The sequence below is a fragment of the Sardina pilchardus genome, chromosome 9 (genome assembly GCF_963854185.1).
Source record: "Sardina pilchardus chromosome 9, fSarPil1.1, whole genome shotgun sequence".
NCBI classification, from domain to species: domain Eukaryota; kingdom Metazoa; phylum Chordata; class Actinopteri; order Clupeiformes; family Clupeidae; genus Sardina; species Sardina pilchardus.
This window is the reverse complement of record NC_085002.1, coordinates 31,943,586-31,961,080: the sequence shown is the minus strand read 5'-3', so window position 1 is coordinate 31,961,080 and position 17,495 is coordinate 31,943,586. Positions and strand designations below refer to the sequence as shown.

At 42.2% G+C, this 17,495-nt stretch overlaps 2 protein-coding genes across 2 annotated transcripts; one reads left to right on the top strand and one right to left on the bottom strand.

Moving 5' to 3' along the window:
* The first annotated feature begins 19 nt into the window (after nt 1–19).
* Nucleotides 20–1,181, top strand: gpx1b (glutathione peroxidase 1b). The gene is made up of 2 exons (XM_062544764.1): nt 20–300; nt 518–1,181. The coding sequence occupies exons 1-2, from the start codon at nt 79–81 to the stop codon at nt 866–868; spliced, it is 573 nt and encodes a 190-aa protein (XP_062400748.1). The 5' UTR covers nt 20–78; the 3' UTR covers nt 869–1,181.
* A 534-nt stretch (nt 1,182–1,715) lies between these two features.
* usp4 (ubiquitin specific peptidase 4 (proto-oncogene)) lies at nt 1,716–17,039 on the bottom strand. Its single transcript, XM_062544761.1, has 22 exons — nt 16,729–17,039; nt 14,736–14,863; nt 14,482–14,612; nt 14,200–14,326; nt 13,941–14,086; nt 13,304–13,365; nt 12,371–12,511; nt 11,949–12,066; nt 11,627–11,800; nt 11,377–11,535; nt 10,938–11,162; nt 10,643–10,726; nt 9,821–9,915; nt 9,474–9,659; nt 9,141–9,370; nt 8,791–9,024; nt 8,494–8,564; nt 8,273–8,388; nt 7,124–7,273; nt 4,920–5,023; nt 4,282–4,370; nt 1,716–4,065 (listed from the first exon to the last, which is right to left on the bottom strand). Exons 1-22 carry the CDS (start codon nt 16,875–16,877, stop codon nt 3,943–3,945), a joined length of 3,042 nt encoding a protein of 1,013 aa, XP_062400745.1. The 5' UTR covers nt 16,878–17,039; the 3' UTR covers nt 1,716–3,942.
* Nucleotides 17,040–17,495: the final 456 nt, after the last annotated feature.

Below are 17,495 nucleotides of genomic sequence, written 5' to 3'. Positions count from 1 at the left end.
TTCCTTCCTCAGTCGGCTGCGCTTGATAAAATTGCGTGTACCTGTGTGGAAGTTTACTCGCCGTCCAGTTCAGTCGACATGGCCGCAATGAAAACTCTCTACGATGTTTCTGCAAAGGTACTTACAGGAGAGATGTTGAATTTCTCTTCACTTAAGGGTAAAGTTATCCTTATCGAGAATGTGGCGTCTCTATGAGGCACGACCACCAGGGATTACACCCAGATGAACGAGCTCCATGAGAAGTATTCCTCAAAGGGGCTTGTGGTTCTGGGAGTGCCCTGCAACCAGTTCGGACATCAGGTGGGACACATTTTTAACAATATTTGGTAATTTTCTCTAGGTTACATTGTATGTATTGTATCAGTATATAACATACTTCTTCTGTTGGCCTAATTGTGTAATATGTTGGCTAGGCTTATGTCCTGTTTTTTTTTTTTGGTTTAGACCAATTTAAGATTATGTAATCAAGAGGAAGTAAACCCAATTTTAAACAATGTTGCGCTGTTCATTTCCACAGGAGAACTGCAGCAATGACGAAATTCTGCGATCTTTGAAATATGTTCGACCAGGAAACGGTTTCGAGCCCAAATTTAAACTCCTTGAGAAGGTCGACGTAAATGGAAAAGATGCCCATCCTTTGTTTGTGTTTCTTAAAGACAAGATTCCTTTCCCCAGCGATGAGCCGATGTGTTTCATGACAGAGCCAAAGCACATTATCTGGAGTCCCGTTTGCAGGAATGACATCGCTTGGAATTTTGAGAAGTTTCTCATTGGTCCGGATGGAGTGCCCTTCAAGCGGTATGGGCGCAGATTCCTCACAAGCAACATCGAGGCAGATATCAAGAAGCTTCTTAATATTTCTAACTAAAACGTCCAGGCATAGTTTCAACAGAGGCAAGATGTTATATGGGCTAAGCTTTCTTTGAATTGTTTCCATCAAAGTCTGAGGAGTCTAGACTTCCGTGATTATCTTGCCTCTGTGAGACATGCTGTTGCCAGTAACCATTTGTGCTCATATATACGATGTGCCTGTGTCAAGATGTTCAATTAATGAAGGTATTCTTTTAAAAATATTTGTGGGGGATACCAGATGCCATTTGAAAGTCTTGACTTGACAGTTGCAATGTCTATGGAAAGCACAATATGTTCAACTGACTAAATAAATATATTTTTTACATGAACCATTTTATCTGTCTAGTTCTTTCACTTTGGTGAAATGTAGGCTGAAGTATTCATGATGTCCTGCATCGCGTGCTATTATAAACTGGATTATGAAATGGCGACTAAATCATTTGATTTGTATGTATTCATCAATGATCTATTTCTTGAAGTCACCAGGATATAGGCTACTTATCCTCTTCTATGCGACCTAAATAGTTGGCAGATTTAAACTCACAAAGGCTTGACCTATGTATAAGAAATGTGATATTTGTGGTACCTACACAGATTAATTCCAACGGTTCCTGGCAGTCTACATTTTAGGCCTAATGCTTACATTTGTGCTTTGCAAGCTCTCTCAAAGATTACACATTAAGCTGGTTAATGTGATTCAAGAGAATTATCTTGATGTATCTTGATCCATCAATTGCCCAAGACTGTACATCAGTCTTTCTGTACTGCATGCCAAGGAACCAACCAACGAACTAGCATGGAAAGCTACTCCTGAAAGACAGAATTGTTTCTGACTAAATGTACAAAACAGAAGGCCATCCAGATCAGGCTTCCATCCTTTATTGAGCTTTCAATTCATTTTCATCAAAATCTGATATTGCAGATATTGGCAATAAGATAAATATCAGAACACAAAGTAGTTATGTACCTATTTTGGAAATAGAGTATAATTATGTACATCTATGTAATTGGACAAGAAAACACATATGTAAAGTGTTGATATTGTAGAGGTAATAGAGAAAAGAATCTGTTTTAAACAAATGGCTTTTGCCTTGGCTATTGGGTCTACCACTGTATAAGTTGCTATGGGCATGTATTTAGAAGATGTAAAGCTTTTTCTCTGTCAGAAATATTAATATACTTAGGTCATGTCTGGGCAGGGATTTCACAGTGGAACTGACCAGAAACTTTTGCATTTTCATAGTAAATCGAAAAAAAGTCAAAGAAAGCACAATACAAGTGAAAAGGCAGGAACTGATCTCCAAAAACTCAAACATTATGGCGTTGGCTACTGTGAGTTCTGAATCATCACATATTTTCAGCTTAATTACTGATCACTGCGACAGTCAGAATTGTCTATTTCACCAATTAAATAAATGTGCTCCTCCAAACTCTCAGACTTGCCCCTAAATCAAAGAGAGAAATAGGCTTTTCCTTGATTTATGGATTTTCATTCATCTACATTTGTAATACTAATAAATAACAGCGGTGAAAACTATTGAGGATTTTCTCCAATCAAACTCCGACTTAAGAAGCAGGTCAAGCAAGTGCAACTAAAACATATCGCACTATGTGCACTTTGAGGGAAAATACACAAGCATTCCCTATTTAGAGGGAGTTTGCTGTAAAACCCCAACTTGGTCTAAAAAAAAAAGTATTTTTCAAGGCTCATTAATTTAGCACCACTTTAAAATCACCTCATTGACTTTCAATTAAATAAAATGTACTTCCATTAGGATGCAATCTAAATGTTGTATTAACATAATTTTATTTCACCACTGAGCGTCAAGTCACATTTTGAAAGAGATAGGTGATTTTCTGTTTTCTTTTCGAAGGTCAAGAAAAGTAAAAGTAAACTGAATTGAAAAACCCAAAATTCACTCATCCATAAATTCCAAGTAAGACAAAATAGCAGACTTATTCCCATCGTAAAATAAAAGCTAAGAGCACTCACACATGCCCCGTCCTCTTTAACAGGCTTCTGGGGCTTCAAAGGCCGCTGGTGCATTACGTTTCAGAGACAGAGCAGCACGTTTCTGTTGTTCAGCGGTACACTAAACCTCATTGCAAGGTAGCATGACAGGACAGCATGAACCCAAACAGCATGCTTTGATTGACCTTGGACAGGGTCAGGGCTAGGCAGATTAAAAGCATGTTTGTAAGCATGGCAAAATGTGAAGATGAACACTTCAAGCCGTGGAGAGAGAAAAATGAAACTATCAGCAATCCAATTTCTCTGGGGTAAGGTGGCCCTGATCACTGGACAAGGGGTGGGCTGAGCGGTACACTGTAGGTGTACAATCCCAAAAAGAATCCAGTCTTCCAGAGGAGGCACCATGCATTAAGAGTGCAGTCTGGTGGAGTTCAACGGGATTTAGCCAGTGCACATTTCATTTCGAAATATTGATCACGTTTGCATAAATGTCATCTCAGGTTATACACGGAGACTCACAAGCCACTCCTTCCAGGTCTCCTCACTTAGCCAGCGCTTTACTTCTTCCACATGTACAACTTGCAATGCTTTGGTTGAGACAACATTTGCATTTGGCTTTTTTATTATCATTTTTTTTTTCCTTTTTCTTTTTTTTTTCCTATTGGGTGACAGAATTGATTCTATCTATTAATTTTAGGCAACTTCTAAAACATTCGTTTTGTCCAGACAAAGGTTGCATTGCCATTTCATTCACCCTTTTTCATTTTCTCCGTATTCTTTTGCAATTTGTTAAACTATGCTCTCCTGAGAGCAGGTTGCAAGCTCTAGAGAGAAAAGTCTTTGAGGTCACATCAAATTATGTGTGTGTGTGTGTGTTTGTGTGTGTGTGTGTGTTTTCCTTTTCTTTTGGCTGTCGCAGGCTCTTGGTGGTGATGCAAGTGAGAGAGAGTTAAAAATAAGAGCGAGATGACAGGGGCCTATATATTTAAGTCTTAAAAAGAAAACATCTGAAGTGGCCTCTGGGGGTGCGTTGATCGGTCACGTCTTGATTTTCATTTGCTGTGCTGTAATGTTTATCAGGCTTTTGCTTCAGCACGTGTCCCTGAACCTCAGGATTTTCAGTTGGTGTCCATGGTGTCATCAGGGGTTTCCGGCGCTCCCCCCAGGGAAGCAGATGCCGTTGACTTGGAGGGGCTGTCATTGTCTCTGCGTTGGTAGAATAGCACATAGGCTGCCTTTGTCTGTGGGGAGACACGGACAGATACAATTACATTAGTTAGACACACACACTCACACGGAACCAAGTGACTGCCACAACCAGGAAGTCTAGTGCCATTTTCAAAATGATTCATTCATTACACATCAATAGGCATGTATACTCTTGGTCAATCTGGAGAACAGGGAATTTTCCAAGATTGCAACATACTGAGCAGTTTGTTAAATGTAATTTTACTGACCACGATCTGATCTTCGGAGGCAGATGATACACTGCTGTCATCAAAGTAATACCACTTTCCATCAACCTTGTTTTTCCCATAGGCCGTGTCTAGATGAGGAAGCAAGTGATCACATCAACAACTATGCAGTACAAGTATGTAGCATTTTGTTATATGGCCAGTTAGGCCACCTTTCTAATACTCGTATGTATAAAACACAACACATGGTGCTCTATAAGCACAACAAGAACTCAAATCAAAGCACTGTCAAAGGAAGAGAAAGTAGGTTGTGAATGGATGACACTTAAACAAGAAAATGACTCATTCTCTTGTTCATTGCTCCTTACACATTAACAAAGCTTTTTAAACACAAGCTCAGGCAGCAACTTAAGTGCCATGACTACACCTGGATGAATAACATTTCCTAAGCAGCCTCTTAAATGTTTGAGAAGGACAAACAGAACACACACGTTTCAGGTAAGTGATACCAGGTACACAACCAAAGCATACAGGCAATCTTTTGAGAAAGCAGACAGGTGTCTGAACATCTCACTATATCTGAAACCATGTCAAACGAATCATAGTAGCACAGTTGATCTGCCTGAGCAAGTGGACATAAGTGGACAATGAGCAAGTGGACATAACGAGCGGTTACTTACAGTGGCCTCCCCCCATGCCTCCATAGTGGTTAGAGACAGCGATAAGATCATAAACATAGGGCTCAGCCTTTGGATCGCACACAAACTCGGACATGTTCAAGTCCCTAAGAAGATAAACATAACATTAGATCAAATCCCCTGGAAGACAAACATAGCATTAGACTTCTCTCATTATTAGGACTACATATGAACACACACATCAATGACCATTTCATGTTCAACACCTTACATATCAAATGATCAGTTACCAAAAATAGGACTTTAACAACCCATCAAATGTTTGCTTACATTGCATATTAGGTTACATCAAGGCTATGAGACCAAGGACAAATCTTTGAGTTTGAGTCTACTACACATAGGGACAATGACTGCTCTGTTTATGGTGGGAAAACTGCAAGTCAGAGTGAGTCAGCTTAAAGGGGCCTGAAGCCTAAGGTCCCTGACGGCAAGTTTCCTCTCTGGCTCTGGGATAAGCCGCACGTGGCTTAACAGGAAACAATCCAAGCGCCGTCTGTCACACGCAGACACACTGACATGTTTAATGAATGCAATCTGCCTACTCTCCTACATTCTCAATTGCTGTGGACAGTTTCCATAACCAAAATGAATGCTCCTTTCATCAATGCATTGTTCTTATTGCTTAAAGAATTTAAACGTGAATGACATGTGGGGGAGATTCTTATGCAACTTGTCTGTTTGCCCAAATACACAGCCACACTCCACAATGCTTTTTATGGACTTGCTGCCCTCTAGTGTGTGTGCTTAACATTTTCAAAACAATGATCCCTTCTATTTGAAAATGCATTTGCATATTCAAACATTCAGTTATGTCTGATATCTGGTTATAAAATGTCATTTTTGTTTTGGTTTTCAAGGCTTTGCAAACCTTTATTCACCAAGTTGGAACCAGGACTCAAGGACCACAAACACCAAAGCAATTTTACTTACATTTAATTTGAAGAAAATGTAATTGTGTAGTAGTCCCTGCTACAACATTCAATCTGCAATAATAATAATAATAATCATAATAATAATAATAAACACTTCCGTTTGATGCTCAGCTTCTGCATCTTTGAGTACACTAATTGAAAGTCAGACGTTTTTCCAGCTTGTTAAAGTACTACTCTCAAGTTCAAAACGCCCCCAAAAAAAGAACTTCTCTGTGAACATATTTGGGTGTGCAATAACTGGTTCCTGTGGTACAACTTCTCCATTTCCCAAAAGTAACCAGGCAGCACTGATTACTCACTTGAGCAATAAGGAAACTGAAATCAATACCAATACAGCCACTACTGCTGCTTCTGCTTTTTTGGAAAAGAGATTTGTGTAAACTCATCATGTGCAAATCATGTGCAATTCAAAGAGAGCACACTAAAATGTCAGCATTGGGGTGTAAAATATCTGTAAAAGGACGTTGGATGATTATTCAATTAGAATACCAAACTATTAACCAAGTATACCTTAGTGTCAAAACCAAAAAGCTTGGAAAAACAAACTCATACCAACTACCCATGTATCAATCCATTTAACACATTGAATGCCGCACTGTTTTTGAAAGCTTTGTCCCAGAGTGTCAGCAATCTAGATCTTTGTTGACGATGTTTGTAGAGCCACAGTATATTCTATGTTATAGCTAAAAACACATACAATGGCTCGTTTGAAAGGTGAAACTTTAAGCTCTCAGTGGGTACAAACCGTTCATTTCTACATGCCTCTGTTCCTCAGAAATCCCAAGCTAAACATTGGCTAGTTTTAATCAAAATCCCTGTTTGTTTTCTGGAAATGGCGATACTGGTATATTGTCTTTCATGAAATATGCCTGTAAAGTTTCCGGGAAGTGATCTAGCGAGACTGCCACCTAGTGATATATCCACGGAAATTGCCTAGTTTTTCACTGACGTGTACATGCGTCACTGATTTGACCCAAAGTGGCAACCATCAAAAGCTTAGTTTCGTTTTTACTAACGATAAAATGTCCTGATAAAATGTCCAGATTGTGCTATTTTTGGATCGTCATCTATTTCAGTTCTACTCATCATAGAGTTCCCAAAACCACACATAAGGTGTGTTAGAGTGTCTATTTTCGAATACCTGGTGTGTTAATGAGCAAAACACACACACACACAAAACCAGGGTACTACCTACAGGAATAAAGAAAAAACATGGTGAAAAAATCCTGAATAAGTACAACAGACTCCAATTACCTAATTGGGAAGTCCACCACAGTGTCCAGCTTGTCTCTCCAACAGCGATTATAGGAGAAGCGTTTGAGATGCACCACTAGGAGACGAGGCAGTGACCACAGATCAAACTTCTTGGTGGCCTGCTGATGCTTTTTACACGCTGGGCAATACCTGCCAAAGACATGAGGAGAAGTGGATATTTAGGTACAAGAGAGCAGGTAGAGTGGGTGCAAGTGGGTGTGTGTCAGAGTGAGTGAGAGAGAAAGAGAGAGAGAGAGAGAGAGAGAGAGAGAGAGAGAGAGAGAGAGAGAGAGAGAAGCCCTTTTTAGACTGAGAAACGATACATTAGCATTCAGGGGGAGTTCACGGTGTGAAAGGTAGACATGTTTTGGTCCCGGGTTGCCTGAAGCAGTTCAGAGGCGAGTTTTGGGAGGCGTTGCCTAGCAGCACGTCACACGCAATTTGGGAGTGAATAATGACGTTAAGCATGCCTTGGACCTCGGAGATAAACTGATAAACACAACTACAGCTAGCTAACTAGCCAACGAGCTAACTGAAATGGCAGCAGTCGTTCAAGACTCGGCACACTAAAATATAACTTCGACAGACAAAAGGGCATTCAAATATCATAACAAGTGGCCCGCCATCATTTGGAAACTAAACCACGAAGCACTAGCATTAGGCTAACGTCCCAAAAAGACGTGCTGGCAGCAGACGGTTTTGGTGACATAGCAACAATAAACACTTGACCGAAGCGCTGAGAAAAGGAGGTTCAGGGCACCCTCAGCATAAAAAACATCTATCTATGGACACAGTAGTAGCCTACAGCAGCTTAAGTTGTCCTTGTCTCTTGTGTGTTTCCTGTATTTTAACCTCCTGCCTTGCCAAATACGTCACCAGTCACACACCCCTAATAGCGGGGTTGACCTGTTCCTTTCACACTGAGCCCGCCTCGGCAATAATACTACCCCCCGAGACGGGTTCAATTGCCGAGGCGGGTTGACTCCCCTCCCCGTGTCGGTCAGTGTGAAAGGAACAGCCTTAACGTTAAATTTGGCTGATTTCGCGTTAAATTCAGTCAGTGTGAAAGGGGCTAGAGAGGGGCTAGAGAGGGGCTAGAGAGAGAGAGAGAGAGAGAGAGAGAGAAAGAAAGAAAGTGTTGATACCCACCAGGGGTCGTGCTCTCCTAGCGTCTCCATGGTAGTGAAGAGCTCAATACACTCCCTCAGCGCTATGGTGGACTTCTTCTTCTGGGGCTGGACCATACTCTCATGCTTCTCAAAGGCCTGGACCAGGAATGAGTGCAGCGTTAGAGGAATCATGTACCAAACAGCAAAACACTGCCTCTATCCAAGAGTCTCATATGGGATTTTCAAGATCATGAAACTCACCTCTGCCTCTTGGTCATCATAGCATGTCTTCTTAATGTCTGAATCCCAGTCAATAGCCACTGTGGAATGTGCTGCAACACAGGGGCAACCATCAGCTTGTTTTGTTTTGGGGTTTTCACCATTTCAGAGCAAATGTAGTCATAGATATGCATTACACATGCAAAACATGCTTACTGAATTCAAAACACACAAACAATTTTTCTGTATAGCAAAGGTTGTAAAATGGATGAACATGTGTCAAATTCTTGAGGCAAACACAAGAGGCCTCAAAGACACCACACTGTCCAGCACACTCACTTGTGAGTTTGAGGATGTTTCCGTCACATGGCAGGGGACTGATGTTGGCTGTGCCATACGAGTTCACCATACTGAAGGAGAAGAGGCGGCCACGCGCCGCCCCAGGCTTCTTCTCTGCATTCCCGTTGGCCTCGTTTTCCTGGTCGGAGCCCTCCTCCTCTCCGTCCACCGTCTCCGTCTGGCTGTTCTCCGGCTCGGGGCTGACCTGGTGGTCCATGGCCTCCTCATCTTCACCTGCGAACCACACAGCCACGCCACACACATGAGCTCTGTCAACTCTGGAGGATTCAAACATGACATTTCAGACCAAAACAAGGAGTTCTGCGGCGAGGCTGGGACGAGAGTCTCACCATCGCAGGTGCCATTGCGGCCTTTGTAGGTGTCCGAGTGGCTGCCGAGTCCGTTGCTGGAGCCTGCGCTCCACGACGCCCCCTCTGACGAAGGGCTTGCATACGCGTCGTTGTGATTGGACGAGGCTGCGCACTCTGTGGCCTGGCTGCTGCTGCAGCTGCTGGAGGCTGTGGCCGAGGCTGGTGGCCGGTTCTCAGCGCTGGGGACCTGGGAGCGCTTCACATAACGCCTGCAACCGCCAGAGCAAAGACGCTCAGAGGACATATATACAGGGCCAGCTATACGGAACGTAACAGAAGACTCTCAGGACTCATGTCCAAGGATACACTCACCCAATTCGTTCCAGAACCTTCTGATAGAGTGTGTCTATGGAGAGGTTGTTGCGGGGGACAGTGATGAGCAGGGGCTGGCCAAACAGCATGGTGCCCGAGGAGTAGCCACCACCTTGTTTATAGTGACGCTCGCGGAAGTACACAGGCAGATTCATCTTCTCACTGTCCTCCTCTTGCACCTCATACCTAGACAAGAACAGTCATATAGAGCACTTAGCATAAACTAAATTAAACTTTTTCTATCAAAGTTGACATTTTTACTACAGACACAATAAAAAAAAACACATAAGTTCCCAATGGGCAGTTGTAGTTCTAATCCTAAACAGGTACGCTGAATGAACACCTACACAAATATGTCGTCTTTCTCCATGATATGGTTGAGGCCATCCTCTCGCCGGTAGATCTTGTGAAACCGATGATTGTAAACATCAGCCACCACCATCTGGGCAGGGAAGTTTAACATGCGTCAGTCACCAACACAGTTCACCCACATATCTGTTTATATGTATGGTTATGACATCATTCTCATTTTAATAGAATTTTGATAGACGACGCTTAAGTCTGCTTTAACCCTGTGTTCCTAAGTGAGAATGAATGGCATCCTTTTCCACATCAGTCATGACAATGGATTTAAAGTTGATAACATGTGAACCTACTAGGGTTCATTATTCTTCTGTACATTATATTATCCACATACCCAACTTAAAAGCAAACACCACCGCAATGATAAATGACCAATCACCATCACCACCAAATTTTATAGATTCTGACTGGGTGTCAGCTTTTTATCACTCAAAATCGTCTGAAGGTGATCCCTAACGATATTGTTCCATCATCATTGTAATAATTTGTGTGTGGCCGTCTTCTATCATATTAGCAATAATCTTTTGCATTATGGTTGTTGGTGTGAACGGCCCATTTCTGACATTCTCTTGTCAGTGGTCAGAATGTTATGGCTGATCGGGGTAGGTTACATTAAGTAAGTCAAAGAGCTACAGATGCAAAGCTGTCTACAGAAATCTACTCCTTCTAGAATTGTCATTAACAAATAGGATTAATCAAATTCACCACTTTCAGTGTTCTTTTTAATCAAAGGGTAAAGAGCTAATGTGACTACATGACACGGTTTAAAAACACATCCACAAGAAGAGTCCTAAAGGAAGACTGACCTTTTCTGCTGGAACTCCACACAGCTTGGCCAGGGCACTGCACAGGTCTGACACCGTGCCCAACTTGGGAACCACCACTCGGAACTGTGATGGGACACATAACATGTGTGAAAGACTTCCACAATGTTCAACGTCTAGCACTTAACTACATTTTTAACAGCAAATGGATTATGACTGGACACAAGACGAAATATAATAGACAAGTGATAATCATCATGGAGAGAATGGCAAGAAATAATCCAGCCAACAACCCAGAGGAACAAAAAAAGTATAGGCTTTTCCCATAAACTCTTACCTGTGTGGGCTTACTCTGAGGATCAGAGCGGACCATGAAGACTTCCATGGTGCGGTCCTTCTTCATGGGCAAGGGCAGGGTGAGGTAGCAGAAAGGGTCAAATGTCACTGATACCTTGGAGCACTCAGGGCAGACTAGAGTGGACTTGAACAGACCATGGAAGATGTCTACGATGATCGAGTCGTTCCTCAGGCGATGGTTTGTCCAAGCCTCCTTTGCTACAATCTGTTCAAGACAGATGGGTAAAATCCATGAGCATATGTATGCACCTATAACTAACACACACACACACACACACACACACACACACACACACACAGCTTGAGTATCTACAAATAAACAGGGCATGCCAAAGTGTTTGAAAAGTGCCCTGGATCTCCCAACTTTAGTCTCTGTCAGTGTCAGTGGAGGAGAGTGGCACTGGGAGAGTGAGCACTACCTCATCAGGCCGGCCCTCAGCATCCCTCAAGCTCAGATAAGGCTTCTTCTTGACGCGGTTTAGGTCCTCGTGGAGGCCGTCCAACAGGAAAGCCAGCAGCTCCTGGGAGTCCTGCTGCTGATACCCTGAGAACTGCGGGGCAAAGCGGCCCACTTGGGTCTGCATGGGGCGGAAGGAGAACATCTGTGGGTCAATCTCTCCAGAAGCAAAACAAGTGTCTAAACTTCCCAGATCAGGCTGCACTGCTTACTTTAAATGTGCGCGGGGCAACGTAACTGCTGCGACTGAGCCACATCTGCTTGACCAGGTCAGCATAGGCCTCGGCGATCTCACCCCTCATCCCCAATGGGTTTTCCCTGTTGATCTCTACCTCGTACTGGTCATTCAGAAAGTACTCCGTGAGTAAGGACGCATTGCTCAGGCACTGAAAAGGAAAAAAAGTATTGGTAGAATATATATCAACAAGCCATTCATGGTGATCCAGTAATTAAACTATTCAACTACTACTAAATCATTGACTGACTTTAGTTAGTGATTCTGATATCCAACTAAATGATGAAGGATGACTTTACCTGGAGGGCTGAGTTCATGAAGCATGTGTTCCCCAGGTTACTGAGTCCACACAGGCCAGGCTGGGATGCTGATTCTCGGTAGCTATAGGTTGAGCTGTAGGAGTTGTACCCTCCCAACCTGAGGACAATGCATGTATCAGTACAAGTAGCAGGTGGGGCACAACTATTTTCTCTCACTAGAAAATTAATTTTAAACTATTTGGAACAAAAGTAGCTAAAACATGTATCCTTTCACTTTATCAGAAGATGGGGGAAATGATGTCATAAGACCAGACACATCACCTAAATAAGACCTGATGGTTCGGCACCATGCCATTGAACTACAGTCATTAAACTACACCCTTAACATTAACCACATGCAGAGGTGATATTTAAAAATAAAACAGAAAATCCTTTAAACATATGTATTTTGAACAACATGCCTGTTTCCAGAGGAGGTGCTATTATTCAGCATATAGCCTGATGAACTGTCTCCATTGGTGACTGTTGAAGATATTGTTGCAGACGAGTTGGAGGACAGCTTTGGGGAGGTAGTGAAATTTCGGGATGTGGGTGTACTAGACCTGAAATCAGACAGAGAAAATGGGGCTCATTTCTATGCTTCTGTCACCACATAATACACAACTCGTAGTAGTTCACCGAGTGGTTACTGGTCTTCAACGATCTTCTATAGCCAGTTTCGCAGTGAAATTCAAATTCTGTTGTGTTATATAAGCCACACACGGTTGTGAGGTATCTGAAAAAGTACTTCCGGGATTTCAAAAATCATGATAAAAGATGACAGAAGCTGTATTTCCCTGCTAAACTTGCTATAGAAGATCGTTGAAGACCAGTAACCACTCGTTGAGCTGCACATTTTTAAAAACGAACGTTTAAGGGTGTTTCAAGGACAGAATATTCCATGCACAAAGCGAGCAATGTTAAAGCCATACAGAGCTCCATTCTAAAGCTGCCAAATTCCACAAACAGGCTCAATCGTCGAGATTTCGGTGTCAAACACTCGTTTTCATGCTAGGCAATACAGAAAACGGGCTTAAAGTATAAAATACCGAAATATTCCTTTAACTCTACTAACACCTGGACATGCTCTCTAGCATGTGCCACAATTTTGTTCCCCATCCTGACCAACCCTCTTCTCCCTCTCTGGACTTAGCTTGAACTGTTATCCTAGTCTATGTGAGTAGTACTTCTTGCTTCTCTAACAATATCCTGGTGGCACTGTATTTCTATTGCACCTTGTTTGTTGTATAAGATAAGAGTCAGCTAAATGACTAAATGTAAATGTAAAAATACTATAGGCAGACAGCGCAGACAGCACAGAGCTGAACATTCCAACAAGGAGGGCATTCACTTACTTGAGATGGGCATTCTGTCTGGGCCATGTGCCATCCTCGTTCTTCCGCTCAATCACCAGCACCTGCAGGCAAAATGCCAGTGAGACAACGTCACCAACACCAGCACCACAACTGACACCTACAACCCAATCCTCTTTGCTCACGCCACCACGGGTCAGACACTAGGGTATGTGTTCACTCTGGAAGCAAGTTGTTTTGGTTGCAGAAGGCAATTAAAGAGCAACAAACTTCTGTTGTGGCTTTTGTAAGCTTCATAGCATGGTGGAGTGCCACAAGAGAAAATAGTTTTTGAAACACTATCCTCGACAAATTCATAAACTAATTTCAGATGGGAATTTGCTTCGAAATGGGTAATAAACAAAGACCTTGCATTCAGTATTATCTCTAATCATCTGAAAACTTGCCCAAACTTTATTTATTACATGTATTAGTACTTTGAGGTTAACTGTAACCATTTTAGAGGCTGTTTAAAATGCACCAAATCAACAGGCCACCTGTTCACCATTCACCATTCAAATCAACAGGCCACCTGTGCACCATTCAACAGCCTCAGAAAATGGTTACAGTTAACCCCAAAGTACCCATTTATTAACACATTTTTTAAAGAAATGTCTGGATCCAAGAGGACTCTCCTTACCTGTCCCTGAAAAAGGCCAGCATCCTGCACAGTGCTGTCTGGCTTGTTCAACTGCTCATAGGTGTTGCTCATGTATTTGTTCCACAATCGCGTCTCCTTTTCCGTAGGGATGTCAAAGAGTGACCTCATTTCCTTTTCAATTGTGTCTAAGCCGAAGAACAAGGTATTCAATTAAGCATGGAACATATATATCCCCACAACATAAACGTAATATACAAATCATCAGAAGATGAATATATTAAAAAAACAAATGTCTTACCAATTGTATCTGCTTTGCTAAAATGACGTGTAACCACGTTGTCCATATTGTCGTTTTCACACAGGTTCAGCTCCAGCAGATAGACTTCCACTTTACAGTGCTTAACAAACATGCCATGCTCTACTACCTGAAAACATAACACAACCCACAACAAAACAATGAGCGCAACAGTGCAGCAGGATACAGAATCACTCCAGAAAAACTGAGTGACTAACATAACTCACAAAGTAAATGAAACCCTGTGAGTTTTCAACAGAACCATTAGAAGAATGGCTAAAATACCTTTCTGACTATGGGTTTCTGGCCTTCAAGACAGCCATACCAGCTGACAAGCTTGGTCCATGCCTCTGTGGGCATCAGGACATAGTCCAGCTCATCTATGAGGTGTTCCTTTAATGTCTGTGTGTCGTAATCTGTCCACAAAAATAAGAGCACTAATACGTTATATTACATACAATATGTTATGATACATACAAAATGTACAAATTCACAACCCTTTTTCTTTGTCTTTTTGTGAAAATCTATTCTCACTTTACCTGAGAAAAGGCCTGAATTGTCTATTGGTCCAGGATACAGGCTGTGTTCGCCAACATTGTACATATCCCAGCTGTCGAAGCCAACATACTTCTTCCATTGCTTGAACCATCGACTGTCAATCAAATACCTATAGAGATAAAACTACTGCAATAAATGGGCAATGAGGACTTTCAACAACTTTAGTTATTCCCAGTGGGTCTATGAGATAAAAAGGGAACATATTTACTAAAAGGGTCTGAACACAGGCTAAAGAATATAGGTCCCTCACAAAGTCAAACTTTGTACAGGATCACATTTGCCAGTATAGATAGCAACAGCCAACTAGGATATCTTAAGCTCATCTTAAGAGAGAATGTTCCACTCCATAAGCTTGTTAGGAGGACATGTAACCACCACAGACAGCAGTGAAAGGAGTGTCAGATTTGACATTAACCAAATGGTTTGTCTGTTGACAACTCTATTTGCCAGAGGTATAGCACAGATGACTAGGGTAGAGGTTTCAACACAACTGGCTTAACCAGAATTACTTAGGCTTACATCCATCAAGGCCATTATTTGCCATGCATCTATAACAGTGTCGACAAGTGTCAATAGACTGGTCGACAGCAACACAGTCCCACCACTATGGTTTAACGCATAGCAAGACAAAATACCATGTCAAGCGGTCTGATGGGGCCAGGAGCCATTTAGCCAGACCACCCAGTAAAGTACACTACATTCACCAATGTTACATCACCAGGCTAGTGTAACGTACATGCAAAGTACAGATTAAACGTTAATCCAGTTAATGTATCCTTTGATGTTGGTTGTTAAAGTACTAGGGTTGACCACAGATGAGTTTGTGACAGAGTGACGGGTGGGTGTCAAATAAATGTCGCTGGGCATTATCCAGTACCAATGACAAAGCATTAGCCTGCTAAGTTAGCAAGATAGCATCTAGCTAACAACGCCAAGTCCTACTAAACGTCAGCTAAGTTTATAATTAGCTATGCTACCTGGCAAGTTCACAACGTAGATTATAAGCATGTAACGTTACATTGTACTGAACTTCAGCTGCACTTAGTAACCACTTCAGTAAACATAACCACGCAGCTAGTTCATGTTACTTAACGTTAACGTTACCTAGGCGGCTAACATTAATGTTAAGTTTGCCAAACACCGTAAGGTTAGCTAACCCGGCTAACGTTAGTGGTAACGTAGCGTTATTTTAACTTAACTCGTTGGAACAAACGTCACGTTAAAGTTAAAGAGAACTAAATGTCTAGCTAGCAAATAAGTTATACCTACACGTTAACCACTGTTGATTGATTGGCTTGCTCGGTGAATGATTCAGTGAGCTAACCACCATTCAAAGCGTACGTTGTGACTTCCTGTGTTAATGTTAGCCACCCAAACAAATGTAACATTCTGGCTACGCCAACGTTAGCTGTTACATTAATGTTAATCTATCGAGAAAATCTCTGGGGAATGATGTTACCATTGATTTTAGCCAAGATACTTAACTTGGTATCTAGCAATAGATAGCATTAACTAAGTAGCATGCATGTAACGTTATGTTAGTTAGCAATAACTCGTGTTGATGAGGTGACCAAACTCAAGCATCTGAGGTAACGTTAGCCAACGTTAACAGTGAACGTTATCATAGGTTAGTCTTCAGAACACATCTTGTTTACTTGGCAAAAGTGGAATGGCTGACATGGGTTAACGTTAACGTTACAGGCGGGCATTCTCACATCTGAGAATGCAGTAACGACGTTACTTGTAAAGCAAGCCCACAGTTTATGTTACATTATCACAGCATAGCACCCCACTCTACACTACCAATTCGTGTTGCAAACGCCCTAGCTAGCTATATATCTGCGTTAGTTAGCAATCATTGGGGTCCAACTTCGTAGTAACATTAGCATTCGAACATGGGCTCTTAGCTAACTGCCAAGCTAGCCAGCGACTGTTCCCACTCCGAAGCCACTGTTGTCCCACAGCTTGCCTTACCACTCATCTCCCTTTCGGAGTGTGGTTTTCAGTAGTGTCCCGACAGTCTGCTTTTGACATTCGGTTGAAGGTACAGGTATCTGGGCCGGCACCGGCTGTGTCTCGGCGTCTGCCGCGTTACCCGAGTCGGGTCCGCCTCCCTCCGCCATCGTGCAGTGAGTGAACGCCGGAGTCGTAGGCGCGCGGCTGCAGAGGCAGCTTGATGACGGGCTAACAAGCTAACCACGGGTGTAGCTAGCTAGCTAGCAATAGCAGGAGTAACGTTGGGTAGACACCGAATAATAACGCAGGGGGAATCGTGGCTAGTCGTTGCTCCTATTCGTCAATAGAGGCGCAGCCTTGTGTGGGTCGTGCCCATATTTTAGTGAGACAGTGAGCGTGTTAAACTCTGGTAACTGCTAGCTCTGTCTAATCTTTTTAAAGACAAATCAACGCATGATGAATCAATGTATTATAACTGTAGTTCACCATGACAGTAGGAAGTTGTTACCTCCTCAAGAAACGTTTGTTACACTGTTAATGATAACTGTTCACCAGGAACAACAGGAAGTTGTGTTACTTCTTCAAGAAAATGTTTTCAAGGATTTTTCATATGTTGTAAAACATGTACATTTAGCTGCTCAACTTTCCTGTGCAGAAGTGTTCTGAGAGATCACCATGTATTTATAAGAGATATGGAAAGAAAGATTGAGAAAGAACTTAACAAATAGATTGAGAGGGAAGGGGGGTAAAAGTGCAGTGTGAGTGCAGCATGGCGAGTCCATGTA